The 23002-nt window shown below is 35.0% G+C and overlaps 1 protein-coding gene across 1 annotated transcript in view; it reads right to left on the bottom strand.

The window, feature by feature from the left end:
* Positions 1 to 4127: 4127 nt before the first annotated feature.
* MEOX2 (mesenchyme homeobox 2) overlaps positions 4128 to 23002 on the bottom strand; it is a 55554-nt gene continuing 36679 nt past the window's right edge. The window contains exons 2-3 of the mRNA XM_032183328.1: positions 17622 to 17794; positions 4128 to 5213 (exon numbers count right to left, since the gene is read on the bottom strand). Of these exons, the coding sequence (XP_032039219.1) occupies positions 4989 to 5213; positions 17622 to 17794 (398 nt within the window). The 3' untranslated portion in view covers positions 4128 to 4988. The remainder of the gene's footprint in view (positions 5214 to 17621; positions 17795 to 23002) is intronic.

Below are 23002 nucleotides of genomic sequence, written 5' to 3' on the forward strand. Positions count from 1 at the left end.
ATGCCAGGAAAACGACAATGTCTAACATGCATTGGACATGTCTTGCATGCAAAGTTTGGGCAGAAATAACGAATAACTGTGAATTCAGAAACTTCTAATACATTTGGAGTTTGTACAGATGACTGCGATAATGCATATAATGTGTCTGTGATAATATGTCAGATTATACCGTATGGAGGCCCTGACTAACTGCCAGAGGCCTTAAATTACATTGAAATTGACTCCTATACCGAAGCTTTCAGCTGTAACGTACATAAAAATCTATGGGTTTTAAATAAAAATTGATAGAAATACATAAAAGCAAATGAGCTCTAGTAAATTCTTATTAATCTGAGGCAATCATGTTCATCAGCCCTATGCCACCAGTTATTACAGGCTATCAGGTACATTATCTTTTTTGAGTCAATATAAACATCAGTTTGTGTACAGAATTCTTCCTTTCAATCCAAAAATGTTGCATAATAATATTAAATTACAGTACACCATTGATTAAATATTAATCTTTCAAATTTCTCGAGTCTTGCAGCTGATCCTAAATACTGCATGTAAGCTATTAAATACAAGTGACATAGACTTGAATACAAGAGACATAAACTGACTAAAGCCAGAAAATTCTAAGCGAAGGCTTAAGATGACTTTTTGTCCCTACCTTATATAACTGTTTCCTCATAGCTATTAAGAGTGCATGTCCTAACCTTGTTTCTTTCTTTATTTGTATAAATAATATTATTGCAACAGTCAGAGTCTTCATTTAAGAAAGCCAGATAAATAAACTACCTTGAAATGTGGTCTGTGGTGGAAGGACATAAGTATAGATTCACTCTTTAAGCTTTTGACTATTTTGGATCTGATGAAAATAAATAAATAAATAAATAAATAAATAAATAAATAAATAAATAAATAAATAAAGGTTTAGGAAAAGTATTTAATGAAAAAGTATTTAATTAAAATTTAATTAAGTATTTAACGGAAATCCCAAACTACTTCCATTATGTGATTAAATAAATCATACTAGCTCACAATGGTGTTATTTTAACCACACCTCTTGAAGAGCTATTGCCAAAATAAACCTGAGAACAATGAAGCCATAGTAAACAATAAGACAAAATGAAAAGTCAACAGACATAAAGGAAGAGAAGGAAACCCTACAAATACTGTATAGACTTGTATCTCCAAGGCGGGAGAAAAAAAAAAAAAAAAAAAAAAAAGAATTCCAATCATCGAACATGTTGAAAATTAAACTGTTAAACATTACTCTCTTTTTGCAGTCAGATTTTCTGTGTTTGTATATAGTCTATCTCTGGCTTGGTGATATGCTGACAATAAAACATCAAAGAGCAGTGGGCTCCGGTAGACAAAATAACGAAGTTCATGAAGGATAAGACACAAATGTGATTAGCCACTCTGTACTATCAGAAACATGTATATTATCAGGAATATATATATATATATCTGTATTATCAGAAAAATATATAAATATATATCTATATCTATGTTATCAGGAAAAGATATAAAACAAATTAGGTTTCATACCACTTAGTTCTGCCACCAAGTGCCTGCACAACCTTGGGGAAATCACAATCTTAGTGTTTGACTGTGTCCATCTGTTAAATGGTATACTCTTAGCCATACTGTATGACTAGATTGGTAGAAGAACCCTCAGTTAGTCCGTAGGCAGACAAAAAACATTAAATATAAAACAAAACTTCAAGTTTTGTCTTTATCCATAATTTTTCTCAACAATAAAATTATGCTAAAATTTTGATACAAAATCATATGTTGCAACATCTGGTTGATCCCAGAGGCTTCCATAAGCTAGTTTTTGAGTAATTGGAGTGTTCAGAACAAGCCCGATCATCTGCACTGATGAGTCCTGAGCAGACCTGCTACCCACAAACCAGTGTTAAAGAGCAGAGGGTTCATTGCTGCTCTGTGTGGCTTGAACATGAGCTAGCTGAAATCTGGAAGAAGCATGTCTGGACTTCTGTGAGGCTGTGCTTGTAAGTAAATTCCTCCAAGACCATGGTAGAAAGCTCACTGTGCTTAGATTTTATAGCTTCAAGCTCTGTCAGTGTGCAATCTCTACACCATATTGCACTTTGCAATGGTGTGCCCACAAAACAGTTGTTTAAAGCCACTGGAGGTCTTTAAATAATCTACATCCAGTTAGCGCCTTACAGCCACATTCAAAGTCTTAACTGCTTTTAGAACATGGAACATGATCAGTTTTGTTAGTCTCCTTTTCCCCCCACTCCCTCCACCCCTCCACCCCAAAATATAATGTCACATAATATTAGTGTTCTGTTTGAGATTTATCTAAAAAAAAATCTAATCAAAAATTCTCCTCACACTTTAAATTCATTTGCATATTTCTTTCCCTTCTCTCAGTTTTTTAAATCCTAACATATTCATCTAATCTAAGAAAATGGGGGGAAAAAAAAAATCCATACTTCTCAAATGGAAAAACTTCTTCCTGGTAATGAGATTATTATATTTCATGTTTGCCCTCATCACACATATTGGCTGCCTACCCATTGTGAGTATCCTGATCAAATCATGATGCCACTCACACCTTAGGCTAGGAAGACATTTTAGGTAATGTAAATAAAGCACGTCCATTTGTTCTGTGAAACGTCACCTCAAACTTGCCCAAACACTTTTCAGGTTCAGTCTTAAACTGCATATGAAAGACAACTGCAATTGATTCTGTAAGCCTGAAAAGGTACTTTTGGCAACTACAGTATATGAAAGCTAATAATATTCTTTTACCTCTTTACTAGCTAAATGAGTCACACAGAATTTGACTAAGTCTCTGTTGTCAAAATGGGTAGTATTTCAAAATTCAAGATGATTTTTTTCAACTTTTTGTTATATATATATATTTTTTTTTTTCATTTTGAAATTTAGCCATGTTTCACTTAGCAGTGAGAAAAACTAGTCAAGAATAAAAACTTTTAGTGTGGATCACTTTTTTTTTTTTTTCAACTTTGATAATCACCAGCACCACTCAAAAAAACTTTCCCATCCAGCCATCAAATTAAAAATACCAAATATTCACAAGCAATTGGCTTATTTCTCTATCCTGCTCACATTCTAAGCAATTTTGTATGAGAAAGACATTTGAAAAAGAACGGAAAAACAAAAGCAAAATTCTGTAACTGCTGGATTCAATAAAATGCTCTGAAGTCTTTAAAGAAATGAATTACCCATTGCTTGGATATTTTAAACTAAAATGATCATGACAACAGCTAATGTGCAAGGAAGATCAAGCCTACAGTAGAAAGGATTTGGAGAACAGACTCAGAGCTCCTGATCATGTTTAACTTTTATGATGTCCTATTGCTCCTCATTGCAGATCTTCAGTGAATGCTCACAATGACATGCACATTTCTTTCTTGTTCTTTCAACCTGCTCCTTCTACCACACAACCCAGTCCAATTCACCTCCTACTTTTAGTGTTTTTTTTTTGTTTTGTTTTGTTTTGTTTTATTTCAAACAACTTTATTAAACAAAGGTGTGATAATGTAAGTATGTAAGTTTCCTTATATTTATTCCTTTTTAATCAATTTCAACAAGATCCAACAAGTTAACCCTTTACATTTGTTTTAGATCTGGAAAAATATTTGAACAGAGTCTTATTGGTTTTGGCTGAAGATGTCATTAACTGCATAGATGCCTTTTTCCTGCTAAATGAAAGAGTTTTGCAAATGGGTCACGGTGGAAGGTTTATACAAGATTAAAAACTTAAATTTGGAAATGTAACTTTGTGTTGTCCACAGATGAAACTCCAAAAGACCCAAGAAAGGCAGAACTCTGTAGGACTTTTGCAAAAACTGTTTTAAGTTTCCTATGAAATCATTGTAGAGAGTCAAGAATTATTTAAAAAGGATTATTTATTAAACATTTTTCTTTACAAAGTACAATCAATGGTTTGCATTAAATTTTGGGGTTTGGTGTTTGCCTGTATGTACACAAAAGCTTATAACAGAAAATATGTCTTGATTTAACATGTGGGACACAATGCTGAGTTACTTTCATATTTTGATTCCTACCAACATGAGCAGTTGATAATAACTTTCAGCTTATTTGCTTTGTTTTTTTTTTGGTTTTTTTTTTTTTTTTTTTTTTTTTAAACTGAAGATGAAGCAACAACATTTCTGCAGTGTCAGTACTTATCAATGTACTCAGTGATGACAAAGTAGAAATGAACAATCTTTTAGGGGTGTTCCACTGAGCATGAGTGGAACTTAAAAATTTTCTGGCAGGTTACTGGACTATTCTTATGATCCTAAAAGTCATTTTTGCAGTTATAAGATAAGAAGAATTGAGGAGCTAGGTAAGTTTAATAATACCCTATTAGCAGCAGTTGATAGTAAATGCAACATAACGTTTGTTTTGTCTGTCATACAAGGACGTGTACTAGCAGACACTATTGTATTGTTCTCTACTTGAACAAAAGTATCTGCATATGTTGTATGTCTTTGGAGAAACAAAACAAAAATAAAGAGACAAAAAGCCATTTATTGTCATGAGTGACTATTGCCATCAGCTAACATGAATGCATTGCTAAAATTAGTGAAGACAGGAAAATGCTGTAAGGTAAATATATACAGAGTTAAAATACATTTCTTATCCACTAGATAGTGATTTTGTGGCACTGTGGTTTTCAGAATATAACGTCTGTTGAGAGCAATGTAATTTTCAGTGCAAGCTAAAGCAAAAATACCTGCCCGCTGTCATGAACATGACAAACAAATCTGGAATGTTCAAAGTTCTTCTTCCACTTCTCCATACGTGAGGCACCTTTAAGACACGGCACTTACTGTAAACCATCTAAAAATTAAGAAAAGCAGACACAATAAGCCTGAATCTTCCATAACAACTCTAAAAATCACTGCCAGAGTCACTTGCATACGTAAACGATGCCTGTGTAAGGCTTGCCAGCAAAGCATCTTTCCTGAGAACGGAGCTGGGACACTCTCTGTATATCATAAGTGTGCATGCTCAGAGCTGTGATCGCTGTCGTGGCTGTCGTCGTTCGCTAGTGAGTCCCCTGTGTGCTGGAGACCAGCTGCCCCAATGCCAGAGAGCTCGGAGGGGAGCAGTGTGCCCTTTTTCACATTCACCAGTTCCTTTTCCCGGGCTGCTGCCCCTTGCTGGCCCCCTTTTACCCGCTTCCACTTCATCCGTCTGTTCTGGAACCAAACTTTTACCTTTGTGGAAGAAAAACAAAACAAGAAAATAGAAATGGGGTCACTGGTTGATAATGATCTTCCTAGATATAGTACAACACTGTCTGTTCGGTAAAAAACACAGCAAGAGCTCCTTGACAAGTGAAAGATCAAGTTTGGGATGTGATGTGAGTGCTAGGGATGTGAGGGTAATGACCACAGTGGATGGAAAAGGCTGCAGGACCAGCTGCAATATGCATCACTGCTGTTTTGCACTCCACAGAAAGACCTCAGAACCCTTTAGAAAACATTGGAGAGTTAACACGCTCTTGAAGAATGCATTAATTCTGCAGGTAGAGATGTGGAATAAATTCAGATGAGATTGGAAAAGAAATTATGAAAGATTAAAAATATATCTGCACATTTGAAGTCATATCATTTAACCCTGAGATTTTACTCCAGCTGAAACTCATTTGCCCTCCTCTCCTTCTCTGTATAGAAATATATGGGAAAATAATAATAATAATAAAAATTTGCACAGTTCCAAAGTACCAAAAGTACCAGCACTGCAAACCACAAGGACTTTTTTTCAATAGCCAAAAGAAAAAGAAAAAAAAAAAAAAAAAGGATGTGCATAGCATCTGTCAAATATATTAGACCATATTAGATCAGACTAGATGCTGATTTCAAATCAGCTTAAAATGCTGTCACTGAAAGCACTATTTGTGAATGAGAAGAAAGTTGGGGGTTGATCCATTTAGAATTAATGTTAAAAAAAATAATGCATGTATGTCTGCAGCTCTTAAAAGGAAGATTCCACAATAAAAAATAAACAATATCTGCAACTTTTCCCTTGGAAGGAAAGCAAGTAAGCTTGCAGTGTCGGTGTATCCTCTGCTGTGTATAGCAGAATGTGTTTCAGAGTTTTAAAAGAAACAGCAAGGATCAGTCACAGCAGGACATATTGTACAACATGAGTAATAGAGCCACAAAAATGCTGTTTTGCTGAATCTGTCTTATACATCCCGGAAACATCCCAGTGTTTAACCTTTAACATCACTTTGAATTTTACATTAAAACTTTATTACAATTGAATTGATAGTTGACTTCACTATTTATATGTACACATGTGGAAAGGAAGAGAGGTGATAGATAGATAGACTATATTTATTTATAGTCTATGTTCCTGTTAAAGCCAATGCAAGCTGTTAAAGCCAATCACTTGGGAACAGAGCAAAATGATTCCAGGTTAGTTAAGAGCCTTAATGCCTATCACATCATTTCCGTTAGTCATCTCAGTAGTACCAAAGCATCTGGTTTGTACAGTGAAATGAGTGTAAAGGGGAAGGTATTTGGTACTGGCTGCTGTGATGTTGGGAATTTTGGGTCTCTTGGGTCACATATCAGAGATGTCTGTTGAAACTGTTTTCAAAAGGGTGCAACATTAGTACAGAATTGGCAGCTCTCTGGGGGAATTTAAGATGTCAATTTGTTTATTTATTTATTAAGACAATGAAGTTTCTCTCGTAAAAGCCAAAACTACACTGTTGCAAGAAAAGGTAGTAAATGCAACTGCAGGCACAATGCAAACACAAAAAATCAATAGACTTTGAATTCAGCCTGGTACCACAGAATACTATCACTCTTCTTCTGACAAAAGGGCCTATAAACTTGTATTCAATAAAAAGAAATTACAGGGTTGGAGAGATGTTTTAAAGATTTAAGCAATTCTCAGAATGTTTTTATGTCCTTAAACAAAAACAAAATGATGATACATACAAGGAATGTATCATTAAAAACAAACAAACAAACAAACAAAAACTTTCAATGCATAACCTGAATTCCACCCATTTTAACTTTAACTGCAATATCCACTATAAATAAGAGAGACCTGGGCATGCCACCATCCATATGCGTCTATTTCTTTTTTGGCTACTTAAGAAACTGAAGCTTATAATTTTAATAAATTATTATTTTTTTTCCTGTTATATATATATATATTTATAATGTGGACCACTTTACAAAATTGCAGCACAGAGAAGTCTCTCTCCTTCAACATTAAAATCAGGAGAACTGAGTGGCACCAGCTTCCAGGCAATGAGACAGGCAGGGGAGTACCTCTTATCACCTACCTAACTGGTGAAAAATTAAAAAAAAAAAAAAAAAAAAAAAAAGGCTTTAATTCTTTTTTGTTGTTAGTGACTTCAAATAATTTGCAACTGATTTACTTAAAGAATATCAAACAAACAAACAAAAAATCATTAATTGATATGCCAAAGATTATTTTCAAAGGATAGAAATTAATTATATTTAAGTTTCCTATTAATAATGTTGTGAGTTTATTTTTATGTAACTGAAGGGAATACTTTAGGTATTCTTTATATATATATATATTCCTTATGTCCTCCATTTTAAAATACTGAAATCCACTTTTGACCAGATCCAAAGTACATTAATGTCAGTGGGAGTTTTCCCATTGAGTTCAATGAACTCTAGATGAGGCCCTTAATGCCCAAGTGTTAATAATATGAGACAAGTCCTTCACTTGTTATTTCCTCTGAAGATCGAATTCAGATATAGGAATTCTGAACTTCCTTTGGAGCTGAAGAGTCAATTATGGTGGGTAGAGTAGTTACTGATATGTGATCCATCTATATTTTTGTAATGGAAAGGAAGTGAAGCAAATTGTGTGAATGAAGTGATAATTTATTTGAAGTAATGGAAAACTGTGTTTTTCAATTGCCCAGATCATTTGAAACTTACAGGTGTTGCACAAAACATGCATCAGAACAAAAAATCCTCAGAAAGAAAGGTTGTTGGGGGAGGGAGAAGGAAGAGAGAGAGAGAAAGAGAGGAGTGTTTGTGGGGAGAATGTGAATGAAAGAAAAATAATGAAATTCATATATGAGTGAGAAAGGAAAAGACTGGATAATGAAGTGAACTTCAAAAATTCTTGAACACTTTTTTCAGTGAAAAAAATAGTTTGTCCCATTTACAACTTTTGAGAAAAAAAAAAAAAAAAAGTCCTTTTAAAGCAACTTATATATCTACTGTGACAAACATCACACTGTAGGAGCTGTTTTATTCTGTTTTAGTTAGCTCCAGCAGGAGCCCAAGGTGTCAGGATCTGATTGCCTATTATTTATTAAAATGCACTCCCTCTTCTCTACCCTCTTAGCACAGCTTAACTGTATAGAGCAAGCATATGTATAGATGTATACATGGAAAACAAAGGAAGTGAAGGGAAATGAATAATATTAAAGATGATGGTAGCATTAACAGCTGTTTCTAAATCAGCACTTATGAGCCAGTCTATTGAGCACATCTGCTTACTGGCACGAAAACACAGCTTTTTTTCCCTTAGTCAACAAGTTGTTTAGCATCTGCATCTCCACATCTGATGATTAGACTGTTATTTAAGATACAAGTAAAATTTCACATTATGGGTCTCCTGATGTACAAAAGAAATGTTTTTGCTGTGAACAATTTTTTTAAGGAATTTTTTAAGGTCTGAAGGAATCATGGGACAAGATTCAAAAGAAGAGAGCTGATATTGTTGATGTCTACATTACTAAAATTATCAATATATACTTAGGATATACAGGTCTTTAGTAGGCTTAAGAGCTACACTATATGCTGTCTTGCCCATGTACCTTCAATATAACTTCATGACATGGATGGACATCAGTATATCAATTTGGTTCCAAATGAGCATATCACCTCAAATTCTGATTTAATACTCCTTCTTTAGTGGAGCCCTTTAGTCACATTAAAATTAAGAATAGTTACCGTGCTCTTTAGAATATTTCCTCTTGATGTGGGATTTTAGCATTCTACACTTATAGAGAAAAGCTAAACAGATATTTTCTACCATTAAAGGTTATTTCTTAATAAAGACATTCTTGTCTGACAAATGAAAGAATGACTGAATTCAAACAACATAACTACCACAGTTGCAATATGTTTTCTTTTTTTCTTTCAATAAATATAAATTGCTCTTTCAAAATGCTCTTTTCTAAAATCTTATCTAAAATTAAGTTTTCTATTCCAGATTTTAGTGGTGTGAGTCCCAAACAGGATTAAAATTTAAGGCATTGATACCTCATAAACCTGAAAAATTAGAAACAAGAGGACTGCACCACTCAAGACTGTTATTTTGCTATAAGGGTTACATATTTCTAAGCATGAGCCTTTGAAGTCAGTATTACAAATTCCATCTGTTTTATTACACTTAAATGATGTTTCAAGAGGACCAAATCACTAAATCTTTTAAGTGTCCTGCCCCATGTCAGCCATTGTCCTTTTTCTTTTATTGTTATTTTTTTAATCTACCAATTGACTTTCTTCTAATACAGGTAAACATAACAAAAAATAATTCTGATTTTTAATAAATGAAAAGTTTACTTCTGAACTTCCTTTGGCTTTGAAAATGTTCCTTTTCTTTTTAGATAGTACATTTATGCTGCCAAGTTTTAAAGAAAGTAAAATTCCTGAACTTTACAGAAATCACTGGTGCTATACAGCTGAAAATTACCTTCTTCATACATAGAGAGACAGCATTTTCATAACAATTTACTCAATACACTTATAAAATCAAGTAGGAATAGAAAAAAAAAAAAAAAAGGCAAGATTCTTTTCCCTATTTAGTCTATGAATAAAAAGAAGAGCATCACAGAATGACACAACAGTTTGAGTTTGAAGGGATACCTTCCACTAGATCAGTTGCAATTACCAAATCTATTCATTTAAAATTATTTTAAAAATTTAAGTTATTCATTTAAAATATTTCTAGAAACAGTAGCAAGAGTTATCAGTTTAATAACTAAAGATAACGTAAGATTTTAAATAGTTTGATACATGGGAGAGTAAGTTAAGGTAGTTAGTCTTAACAATTTTAAATATATTTTAAGTCTTAAAAAACTTAAATATATTTTAAGTTTCAAACCAGTTTAAATATATGTCTGAGTATTAAATGTCTTCTTATTTATTATAAAATAGTACAAAATATATAAATCGGAGAAAATTAACCTTTCTAAATTACTGAGTGGCACCAGAACCTTATGATTAAAATTGATTTAGTCACCTTCTCACTGCTACGTGTTATGTTACAGGACTTTGCACTGAATGCACACAAGTGCTTTGCAGCAGCTGCTGAGAAAAAGGGGGGTTTTGGCAGGTGCACAAAGGACAGCTGGAACTTTTGGCACCCAGGAAGGTGTAGGAGGGAGTTCTGGTTTTTTGTTACATAGAAGTCAGTTGAGGTTTGGGTACTGCTTAGGTGATACATTCTCCTTTTTACCTCCCACATTTAGACAGGGATGGAATAGACATTATATTTCAGAGGACAGCAGTGATGAAAGTATTTCATTCTATTTTCAGAAGTCTTTGACATCACTCAGTTTATTTTCCTCAATTCCATTCAAAGTAGTGTCGGCTTCTCTACCATTGATCTTCAAAATTCATTTCATGATCAGAGCTAACAGCTAACCTTCTTTATCAAAAAGGAAGGCACTACATTTCAGGGTTTTAAGGTTCTTTTAAGGTTCTACTGACTTGTTTTGCATAATCTAAGGGAGTATTTTTGACAAAATTAGTCTCTCTGCTTTATCCAGAGTCAAAGAGGCAATCTGTGGGGCTACTCCCTGTGCCTTATTCTCCTAAAACACGTCTTTTGGGGGTCTACTATTCCAATTCTTTGGAATATATATATATCTATTCCAATTCTTTGAATATACATTTAAATCTACAAAAGAAACACATGGTAGAAATCTAATTTGTGGGGAACATCATCTTGAGCTAAAGTTTGCCTTTTCTTTGCATAGACACTCGCATGAATTACTCAGATGAGTAAAATGCAGAGCATTTTATTTCATGAGATAAAAAAAAATCTAACTTTCATTATTCTGCACCCATCTTGCACAAGTAAACTGAGTGTGAAAGTTAAAAGGCAGTGTGTAATCAAGACTGGCTTTTAGCTGAGTATGCTGATGTTTTTCTCTGCTACCACTTTAGGATGAAGAAAGTCAAATGAAAAGGAAAGTTAAGAAGCTGACTCAGCACAAAACAATCTACTAGCCCATGACAGTTCTTTGCGACTTTCTGACTTTGGAAACCATCTCCCTGCCCAAGAGAGAAGCAGCCTCACTTGTATTTGTTTAAACACAGTTCATTACTTGAATTCTGGAGGTTGTTTGTTTGTTTGTTTGTTTGTTTTTTCTTTCCAAAACAACCCAATCCTGAGTCTTTTGATGATAAACTAAACCAAAATCAACAACCAGATTTAAAGCTATTAAACCTCAAGAAGCTGCAACAATTTCAGCAGGACATCCCTGAGGGGAAGGAACTAGTGAAACTAGAAAGAGATTCTACAGTTTTTCAATTTCCTGCATTAAAAATAAATAAATAAATAAATAAATAAATAAATAAATAAAACAAATAAAAGCAACAAACCAAAACCAAAAAAAAAACCCTCCTGACTTCTTTTTCTTTTTCTTTCTTTTTTTTTTTTTTTTTGAAGTGACCATAAATGACAAACCTATCTCCATCTTGAATGGGTGAAAAAACAAGCCACATCTTCCTTAGACTTGTGTTTAAGAAAAGGTTGGCTTAGGGGACAGAAGTCTTACTTTGTAAAAATACCCAGATGAGCTGCTGATATTTCTGTCTATATCACATAGATATATTTTTTGGCAGAAACAGAGGTTTCTCCCCACCCAGAACCTCATGGGGTTTCTCTGCAGGTGTAGGATCCATTCACAAGTAACAGCTTGAGGCTCTTGGAACTTTGCACATGGAATTGCTTGTTTGAATTCGATCAATACTGTAAAAGTAAGTGTGTTGTTTGAAGTTTAGCCATGTACTTTTTTTTTTTTTTTTTTAAGAATTACCATACAAATCAAAATTATGCACAAGATATAATTATGTTTGCTAGTAGCATTCTTTCCTAAGAAAGAACAAACTGAGTTAGCACAGTATCTTTTACTGCTGGTTTTTATATTGCTCAATTACTGAGTTTTATTTTATTAAGTGTTACTCTTAACAAAAAGTGTTATTCTTTGTTTAAACAAATGATCTTGAGGATTTCAAGCTATGCAGGCTCATTATTATAGTGTATATAGAGAGTGCTTAACAAGTGGAAGCCTGGAATGAGCAGCTGCCTTTCAGAGAGGATCACAGAATCACAGAATCATCTAGGTTGGAAGAGACCTCCAAGATCACCGAGTCCAACTTCTGACTTAACACTAACAAGTCCTCCCCTAAACCATATCACTAAGTTCAACATCTAAACGTCTTTTAAAGACCTCCAGGGATGGTGACTCCACCACTTCTCTGTGCAGCCTATTCCAATGCCTAACAACCCTTTCAGTAAAGATTTGACAGCACAATCAATCAGACAGATATAGTCAACTATGTTATATCAACCTACACTTTCATTTTGTTTGAAAATACACAGGGAATAATTTCACCACCTAACCTTAGAAATCCAACTTCCTAAATTGGGAAGTTAGGCATGCCATGGAGAGACATGTACTCCTCCAGAGGTGGTTCAGAACAAATGGCCAATTGAGGGGCAATGAACTCTCTGGTGGAGCCTTTCTCACCCCAGTAACTATTATCTTACCACCCAAATTCAGTGCCTAAAAAATGCTATGATTGACCTCATCTCAGCTCTGCGATGCTGAAAAGGATTTCAATCAAGTCACTTGTGATCCAAGATAACCTTTGTATGGGAAAAGCCTTTCTAATGGAAAATTTCTCTTATTTTTATAATTGTAACTATTTAATGTTCCAATGTGTCTTATGGCTCCACTGCCCCAGGTAATCTATCAACATTGTCCAAAAGCATATAAATGATAATGATACTTGCTTCTTGTTCTCATAGAAAGGGACATTAAAAAGATTCTTCCTTTGTCACTCTATCCATGTTGGTATGACATATGTGGAAACCAAAAACAGATGCAAAACACTCTTCATTTTGACAAAATGTGTTCCTTGTCAATGCAAAATCAAAGGTTTCAGGAATTTTATGTATTATTTGTGTCTTTGGGGTGGATACTGGAAGTTAAAGCTAAGAAGAAACAAACCTTCTCATTGCCATCAGCAAAATTTAATCTGACTAGGTGGGATTTTCCATTTATGTTGGCAAACAGAAACGTTACGTATTTGGACTGTTTATTCCGGTAACCTGAGCTAGCCTGCAGAACTGCAACGTAGCTCTTTTGATTAGCTCCTTGCAAAAAGATCCTGTGAGGTGGAAAGATCTCCTACTCTTTCTATATTTGGCAGGATCAACTCCATAAAAATGTCCATTTTGCCACGCCTCTGATACCCCACAGCAGCTGCTTCCTCTCTTCATCCCACAGTGAGATATTAAAAAGTTTGGATGGAACCTTCTCCAAGTTTATCTGGATGTACAAAAAGCCAAGAATGCACTTGTCAAGGTTACAAATATCTAGGGAGCTAGCATAGTTTTTAGTCTAACTGTCTTTTCAAAATATAATTGAGGTCAGCTGAAAATTATTAACTGCTGGTTGAGCAGGGATTATGAGTGCATTCTATAGAAGATGGAGCAGGAATTAAAAGTACCTGTGCTGCTGGAATTCTTACAGTACCTTAGTAGAGCCATCCTTCCACCAGATGTGCTTATAATGCTCTCAAAGTGCACTCTATATCTAGGCATTTGAGGCACTTATTTAATTTCATTTCATTTCATTTCATTTCATTTCATTTCATTTCATTTCATTTCATTTTCCTGTCTTGTAACTCAGGTTTCCTTTTTAGGGAGTGACAGGATTAATTCCTTTTCTTGATCCATATGCTTTTTTGTTTGTTTGTTTGTTTATTTGTTTGTTTTGTTTTGTTTTTATTATTATTATTTTTGTGAGATGGCCTTCCATGAGTCATTTATGTTTGAATTGATCTTCTAAGTTGTTTCAAGAGTCAAATGGAGCCTTACTTTGGCTCCATACTTTGGCACTGTAGAAAACTTTAATACCCTTATATAGCTTTTAATATGGTCAAACATATGTTTTTTCTACAGCTTGTTTAAAAGCCAGAAAGGTAATTATGAAGTGTTAGTTGGTTGGTGCCTCTTTTAAGCTGCAACATATGGTTGAAATTAGCACTATAGTTGAGAAGAAGATAGAGCTTTTTTTGAGATAATATGCTCCATGATTTCTCTCTCATCTTGGCAAATAACTGAAAGTTGTAACTTTAGGATGACCCAACAATACTTTCCTTTGATTCATTTTTGCTCCTCTGCCCTCTTAATAATATGATGGTTGTCATTAAATAAGAATTAAAATAAGAATAAGAACTAAACAATAATGAAAAGTGTAAAAAAAAAATAAAATCATAGAATATCCTGAGTTGGAAGGGACCAATAAGGATCATCCACAAGTCCAACTCCTGAATATGGTAGAATATGCATTTTGGTCTCAAACCTAATTTCTGAGGGGATATGTTAGTTTGCATGATGATCACTGCTATTTTATATCATTGTATGATCTGCCACAAGTTTCAGTTCTCTTTGTGCAAACTCACTGTTTCATGAGAAATCAAGAAAGCTTGCAACTTAAATAGGTATAACAGCCTGCAATGAGACAGATATAACTACTCACAAGTTCAAAATTTCTGAAGAAAGGAACTACTGCCTATCATTTACCATTTTCTGCGATGCAGCCTTTGAGGTAAAAATAGGCTAGGGAAACTATTTCAGAAATGGTAATTCTCTAAAAAAGCTATGTCACTGAAGAGAGTGATTTGGGAAACCCCATCAACATATTTTAATTTAGTCATAATTATTTTTAGAGAACAGACTGTTTTCTTATATATATATATAAAAGATTGGTATCAAATCTAATCTCCTCAACTGGAACAGCTAGTAAAAGAAAGTAATAACAGTAGTATGTAAACAAATAGGTACAGTTATCCCATTCAAGAATAATCATTAATTCTGCAAATGATGAAAGGACAGGTCCTGCATATGAGTTCAAGTTCACTGAAAAAGAAAGAAATATTAGTCTCACAGCTGCTTTATACTAGAGGGGTGTTTTGGTTTGGTTATTTTATAAGTCACTGAAGTATTTCTATAAAACAAGTATGCAAAAAGGTGCAAGCCTTTTGATTTACTGCATTAAGCTTTTGAAGACTGCCATATACCATGCAAACCCATGCCCAGTTCCACGCCTATTCACACTATTAAAGCAAAGTATTTGATTTCAAAAAGAGACATTTCAAACTTGATGACATTGGGAGTGACAACATGACTTGGCTCAGAGTGATTCAGAAACCAAAAACTATGCCCAGATTTTTCTCTCGATTTTCTTTTTGTTTTGTATTAACAATATAGTTTTTATGCTAGCCTCTATTTTTTTTTTCCCCTCTCAGAAATTTTATTGTTGCAAGATATGGAACTGGATAGATATTTTTCCTTTCATAAGTAAGGGTGACTTTAAGCAGGAAGACAGGAAGGAAGGCAAGAAAGGAGGAAGGAAGGGAGCTATCTCTAGCAGTTCAGTTGTCATTCAGATAATCTGGGAAAGCAGAGAAGAATTAGATTAGATAATTAGATATACTAATTATAATTCCATAGAAATTATAACAATTATCAACATAATGCATTATGTGACAGCCAGAAAACAGCAAATGCTCACATAACTTAAACGAATTATCCACACTTGTGTTGCATAGGTTGTCTTTTTTCCTCCAGAGACAATATTCAAATGCTTTTAATTTATCTGCTTCCTTTAAAATAGTCTCTTCATTTAGTTATACTACTCAACCTGACCAAAGAAAAGAATAAAGAATTTATCAGGAAGAATAATTAAATTCCAAGCCAAATTCACCCTTGCTAAAAATGAAGGTATGCTGAAGTCAGCTGACTGATTCCCATAAAATTGCACAGCAGATAGTTTTAATTCTGTTGTTTCTCAGTTCTACAAAACCTTTATCCTTTTCACTGAGATTAAAATTAATTCCTCCTCCCCTTAGCTGTCAAAATGAGGTGTGGAAGTTAATCTAATTGTCTAGGCTAAACTTACTCAGGTGTAATGAAAAAGAAAAAGGCAAAATTTGATCAGCTGATAAAAAATCATGTGCTCTATAAACATAAATATATCTAAGTAGATTAAAATGACCTGGCGAAACCTTGTAACATCTTCACATCAAAAAAGAAACTGCTGGCTTCTGCTTGAAAACCTAGAAGGGAAAGGATTTCTCTAGAAATCTTCAGAGAAACTGTTGTTTCATTCACTTTTGTGACTGAATGAGAGTTCATGTATAGAAAAAGATGGATTCTAACTGAGATGTCTATTTATGATGTTAATGAAACTCAAGACAATTGATTTAAAAACTTCTTATATCTAGAGTTTACAGATCATGGTGTTATCAAACATGGTCAGCATAAGTATCTGCATATATAGTTCTCCAGATATTCACCAAATATTACTATCACAATAGGGTGATCTGATGATTATACACAAATATATACATTGACATCTCTACTCAGTGTCATCTTAACATTTTCCCTTGAATACATCATCAACTTACTCACTATCTTAAGCAATTCCTCAATCTATCATGGATTCTTGAAGACAGGAGGACTGTCTATCTGTGGGCAAAATTCTTTAAACTTCAGTGATAAAACAGTACATAACATTTCATCAGATTTTATGTACTTGGGTCCAGTATTCTAAATGCTTTTAATAAAACACATTTTAAAGTGCTTATATTGGTGTAATTACTATTTGAGATGTGACTTAACACTTAGTGTGTTGGGATGATGTCCTGAAAACTCCGGTACATACTTAACATGAATATTTCCATTAGAAATCAATGTGACAACATGCATGATGAAACTTGAGCATGTGCAGAAGTGTTTCCCGGACTAGGGTTTGGTGAGCAGGAAACCAATAACAGTGATAAGAAATTCCATCATCTCCTCTGCTTTCACAGCACAGGGTAAGATAAAGTGGTTAAAAATGCTTGTATTCCAGTTTTGCTGGTGTTCCCATTCTTGCTGCCATCTGGAAACAGGATGTTCAGAAACTCTGGACAAATGGCAACTGCATATATTTAATAGACTAAAACAAGATGCTCATATTTGTTGCATGCAGGCAAAATGACTGCTTGCACATGCTGTACTTGGTCCTACAACTTTTTCAGCCACATTTGTGTGGACAGACTAGAAAAGATGTGCACCAGTTTAACAGATATATTACTTGTGCCTTTGTCTTCCATCTCTTTCTCCAAGATGAAACGAGTCTGTAGCTAGTAAATGTAAAAATAAAAAACACTTGCATAGCAGATAATAGACGTATCTTTTTGGTATAAACATTCAATCTGATATATTGATATATTTATAATTAGCATGAGAGCTCTGCTTTGAAAAGCTACTAACCATAATAAATATTGAGCAAGTATTTGAAGTTCATTATTTTGCATCAGTACCTGTCTTTCAGTGAGGTCAAGGTTTACTGCTATCTCATACCGCCTCAGCCTGGTCAAATAGTTATGATGAGCAAATTCTGCTTCTAGCTCTCTGATTTGTTCCTTAGTGAAAGCTGTCCTTTCCTTCCTGGGTTTACTGTTGACCTCTGACTTGTAGTTTCCTTCCTGGGAATCTGAAAAGGAAAAAAAAAAAAAAAAAAAAGAAAAAAAAAAAAGATGACATTGAAATATTGAGAAATGCATAGCTAAATAAGAAACAACCTCAAAGTTAACATGCCTGCCTTCCACATAAGTTAAATTCCTAAAACTTTCTTCTCAGAAACACACCTTTGCCTTTATACCTATGGATGCTTCCCTGTAAATCAGGAAAGCAGCAGTAATTGTGACAGACATGAACTGTTGCTTCTATTCATGCACATCAAACATTAGCTCTAAAACCTTGCAGTGTTTCATTTCCGTAATGGTTCTCTGTAGAAGTTCTGCAAAGCTTCAACTCTTTCCCATTTCTGGCAACTCTCAGTGCACCCAGCCATTACAGGATATGCATCTTTTGAGTATCATTTTAATGAGTAATACTTCAAGAATTGCTAACTTCTATCATTTCACTAATACCTTAAGCCACAGCTCTATTTTAAAGAATACACTTTAAGGTTTAGTCCTATCACCCTTCAGTGAAAGAAAACAGACAAACCATAGGAAATTTGACAAGCATCAAAAAGAAAATAGTGAGTACACCTCATGTGATAATGGGGGCCCATCTTATCCATGCCAAGGTGCAGGTAAGGAAGTTATGCCATAGCCAGTGTCAGTATAAGAAATTTCTTACTGTTACAGCTGATGACCAAAAAATACTTTTGGCCACAATCAAAGGAGCTTTTCTCAAAGTTTCATAACCATCCTCCTGGTTCCTCAGAAAGAGGTGCATTCAGTCCTAAGCCAAACTACTGAACTCAGTGACAGTCATTCAGTGGGTATCAATGAAGTCTGTTTAAATAAAACAGATCAAACTGGAAAGAAAGGAAGGAAGGAAGGAAGGAAGGAAGGAAGGAAGGAAGGAAGGAAGGAAGGAAGGAAGGAAGGAAGGAAGGAAGGAAGGAAGGAAGGAAGGAAGGAAGGAAGGAAGGAAGGAAGGAAGGAAGGAAAAGAGAGGGAGGGAGAGTGAGAATTGTAGGAGAAACAGACATTTATAAGTTTGGGAATGATACAATACCTATAAATCCAAAATTAACAAGAGATCAGTAGGAGTATCGTTAGTCAAATTCTGGCTTCAAAAACTATCTTAAAAATGTCACAGATAAATTCACACTTCAGCTGCTGACTTAAATAGAAGCCTGCATCAACATCCAAAAGAACAGGCCCATAAGAAATCATTCCCTGGGACTCTGATGAATCATCAACATGACTGAGACTGTCCAACTGGCCAGTGAATCTAGTTTCAAAATTACAGTCAACTGTCAACATTTTATAAAAGTGTAAAAAATGTTTTCACTTTTTACCTTTTTATCAGTTACTCTGTTGTTTGGATGGAAACTTTTTTTTTTTTTTTTCCTTTTGGTCAGGAGAATTGTTGATGTTTAACTCAGTGCTAAAGTCACTAATTTATGACATTTTAAAGCTCATTTTAAGGCTCAAATCACCAAGACTCTTCTGCTGACATGACACAGAACTCTGCTTTGAACGTGTGATGTAATTCTGGTTTGTATACTGAGGATATCCTCAAAAGTGGCTGTATGGGTACGGGATATGTTTGGCCCCAGCCACAGTCAGACTTCTCTTGGAAGGACCCGGTTAGACAGCACACGCACCAGCAGTGTGGAGACAAGGTCTGTTATCCAGACTCAAGATAGAGAATCTGATAGTTCAAAATTACCTTAAACCTAGTTCTTTTATACTAGTTTGGCAACTAGTATAAAAAAACTATGCAGACAGAAAAAAAAAAATGCAGACAGAAGTTACAGTTCTTTAGTTCTTTTATACTGGTTTGGCAACTAGTATAAAAGAACTGTAACTTCTGTCTGCATTTTTCAGTTGCAGGAAGATACACGTACCTTTTCTTCCCCCAAATTTCCCATTCTACAACCTCATCATATGCCTGTGCAGGTCCAAATTCTATATAGATGACCCGAACTTAAATTCTTATGCCTCTATTTCAGCTTTCCAATGAATCACTGAAAAGAGATACCTAAACCATTTTTTTTTTTTTTTAGTATTCTGATTTACTGTTCCTTATACCACCAGAGTTGTGTTTCATACATGTTTGAAAGAAGGTGGGTGTGCAAGCTGATTACCTACAATACAACACAAAAATGTATTTCATGTAAGTCATTGCTGAAGACCTCTTTGCACCCTTGATAAACCTGGGCCCATGTGAGGCCATGAGCCAAGCAGTCTTCCCATATCCATAACTGCAAGAAAGATCCATGACAGTTTTCCATGCTGGAGGTTGTGACCTTAAATAAAAGTAATGCACTTACAGATGACACTGACACCATAACAAAATTTCAGTATTACAAATAAAGACATAAATCAGGAAATGAAATAGAAAGTGGGGTTAGGTGTTTAAAAGCTTGGTAGCCAATGCTGTAATGACTAGTCAAAGTCATAATCTTTGGGAGTACCCATACAAAAATCTCTCAGGAGGATCTCAATTTCTGTAAGTGTCTGAGACTTGTAATGCAATCACTTTTTCTGAAAGCAGATGACTGTACAGCCAGTAAAGCCATAATGAGCCATGTAATCTTTCAGGCTAACGTCCAAAAGGTCAGACTCATGTTTCTGAGTTCCCAGCTTATAAATGCCATCAGAATCTAAATTCCATGTTCCTGGGCTAAGGAGAAAGAAATGTAACTGCTATAGTAGCAGTTGTCCTTCATGTTTGCCAGCACAGAGGATTCAGCACTGCTAGAAGTGTTAGCCCACACAGATCCTGTGTGAATATAAGCATGCTTGGACAACTGGTTATTAAGACATTCCTGCCATTGCTGCATGTTACCTTTAAGAAAATATCAGATTGTTAATGCCTGGCAGCCACAGTTCTGTCAGCAGTATGATTTCATCAGCAAACTGACACAGTGGTAAAGTTTCAGGATTTTTGTGTGTGGGTGTTTGTTTGTTTGGTTGGTTTTTTGGTGCATGACATTGAATGCATTTGCCACACTGCTTGCTGTTTGCAGACATATTCCTGCAGAGGCAGACCCCAGCCAGTGTGACTGCACACAAATCCCTAAATGATTCTTCCCTTTGTCACATATACCTGCCTGGGCTGTCATGGCCTGCTTCACATTTCCTTCATCATAGAGCAGGTTAACCAACCTGGGAACTTGGGGAACTTGGGGAACTATGGGGAACTTGACAAGAGCCTACACTTGCTCACCTCTCCAAACAGCAAAATACTAATATTTATATTACTTTAGATGTGTTTGGTCTTCAGTAGCATTGAACTCAGACAAATTCAGTGCCAGGGCCACTACAGCTACTTAGTGACTTAGTAAGTCACTTAGTGACTTAGTGACTTAGTGACTTAGCCTTCGTGACTTAGTGTGTTCCATTGTCTTTAGGTGATGGAACTGCAAGTTTAGCTCTTAAAGCTCATTGCTGTAGTCACACTGAGTCATCATACAATATATGGAAGAGCTCAGTCATGAATTGGTCTTTTTTCATTGTTCAATGTTCACTTTTACTCTCTTTGAGTCACTATAAATGATAAGAATTTAGGACATTTTTACTCTGAAAAAATCATGTTATACTCAAAAATAGCTGAAAGTGATATTGGAGAGGTAAGCAGAAACTTGAATCAAGGAAGACTCTCCCTCACAGTACTGAGGTTCACACAACAGAACAAATGGAATCCTTGGCAATCTGTTTCAGAAAAGGCCTGGCCACCAAGACAATGGTATTTTGCTTAATGCACTTGAGATATTGAAAATGTATCTGAAAAGACACTTAGCTGTTTTCAGTTAGGTGAATGCCAGTTAGGAACTCTTGCTCTCATCTGATTTTCTCTGTTGCAGTGTTACTGTGGTTCATGTGCAGATTTCCTTTTATTTCCCATTGACAACATGCTACTCAGCAATTTCTAGAAATGTTACTGCCCTAAATTTTGGTTGTTCTAACTCTGAAACTAGTAAATTGAGTTATTTTGCTTGCTTATTTTTAATAGTCTCTGTAGAACTAAGACTGGGAGCTCCCATCTCTTTCTGACCTTCAGGTCTCTGTTCACGTCACCTGACTAGTTTCTCTTTGGTGGAAAATGGGTGGGAAACTTGGAAGAGAATTTTGGCAGAACTAATGTCAGCTCACATCTGTTTTGCAGCTGTTGCAACTAGGGAAAGAAAAAGGTCCCAAAAACCTTCATTTTCTTCTACTGGCTACATTTTATGCCAAATGGTAGGTGTAGAGGCAGAGAACAAAGCCTGTATGGATCTAAGTTACACTCCTTGCCTCTCAAAAGGCACATATAAAATATATACAGATGGTACAAACCACTTGATGATAAATACAGCAATCTATATTATCTGTCTTCTGCTTTATCCCAGATGAATTCTGGCACACTCTCACAATACATAGCTTACATGCAGGTATTAGTACCTTATCAGTCTCTTTTTGCAAACCTTTGTTCTTTGGATGTCAAGTAATGTAGGCAGTTAAACATGGCTTTGAGGTGTTCAGGTCATACCACTTTCCCATAACTGTTTGTATTAGTTTTCAAAAACTCTTTAATATCCCCCATTGGACAAAAATGCCTGTTGATAACTAGCATAGAATGTCATTCATTTAGAAAGTCATTCAAAGTTTAAAATGACTGTTAAAAGGCATAATGATTTTGGAAGCTTAGATTTTTTACTAAGCTTAGCAGCAGCTCAGAAATTATTACAAATATCTCTATATACGTATGTATATCATTACTAATTGTGCTAGTCCACACCCTCAAAAGTTGCTTCACCTTTACTCAAGGGAACAGATTGCTGTTTATCCCAACATTTGTACTGTCCAATCAGAGTTCCTGTTTCCTTCATTCTACATCACTGGGAGATGAAGCATACCAAGCAAACAGAGCATCTGAGTGTGGAACAGAAAAAGCAGACCTTTTCGCATTTTCACTTTTGATACATGCCTAGGGAAAAAAAGGAGTGCTCACAGAATAAGGAAAAATACTGATTAGAACATCAGTGATACAAAGAACTGCTGCTGAGTAGGGTCAGAATCAGGTGTAGAATTTGCAAGAAGCACCTGCTATTTTTTTCCTTTATCAGTTCAACAGTTGACATACCTTCATTTCTCAGACAGAAATTCTCTCAGTTAATACCTGCAATGTAAGATTCCAGACAAAAATAATAAATAAATAAATAAATCAAAGAATAAGATTGCTAGTGTTCCATTAG

Source organism: Aythya fuligula, chromosome 2, assembly GCF_009819795.1.
Source record: "Aythya fuligula isolate bAytFul2 chromosome 2, bAytFul2.pri, whole genome shotgun sequence".
In the NCBI taxonomy this organism is placed as follows: domain Eukaryota; kingdom Metazoa; phylum Chordata; class Aves; order Anseriformes; family Anatidae; genus Aythya; species Aythya fuligula.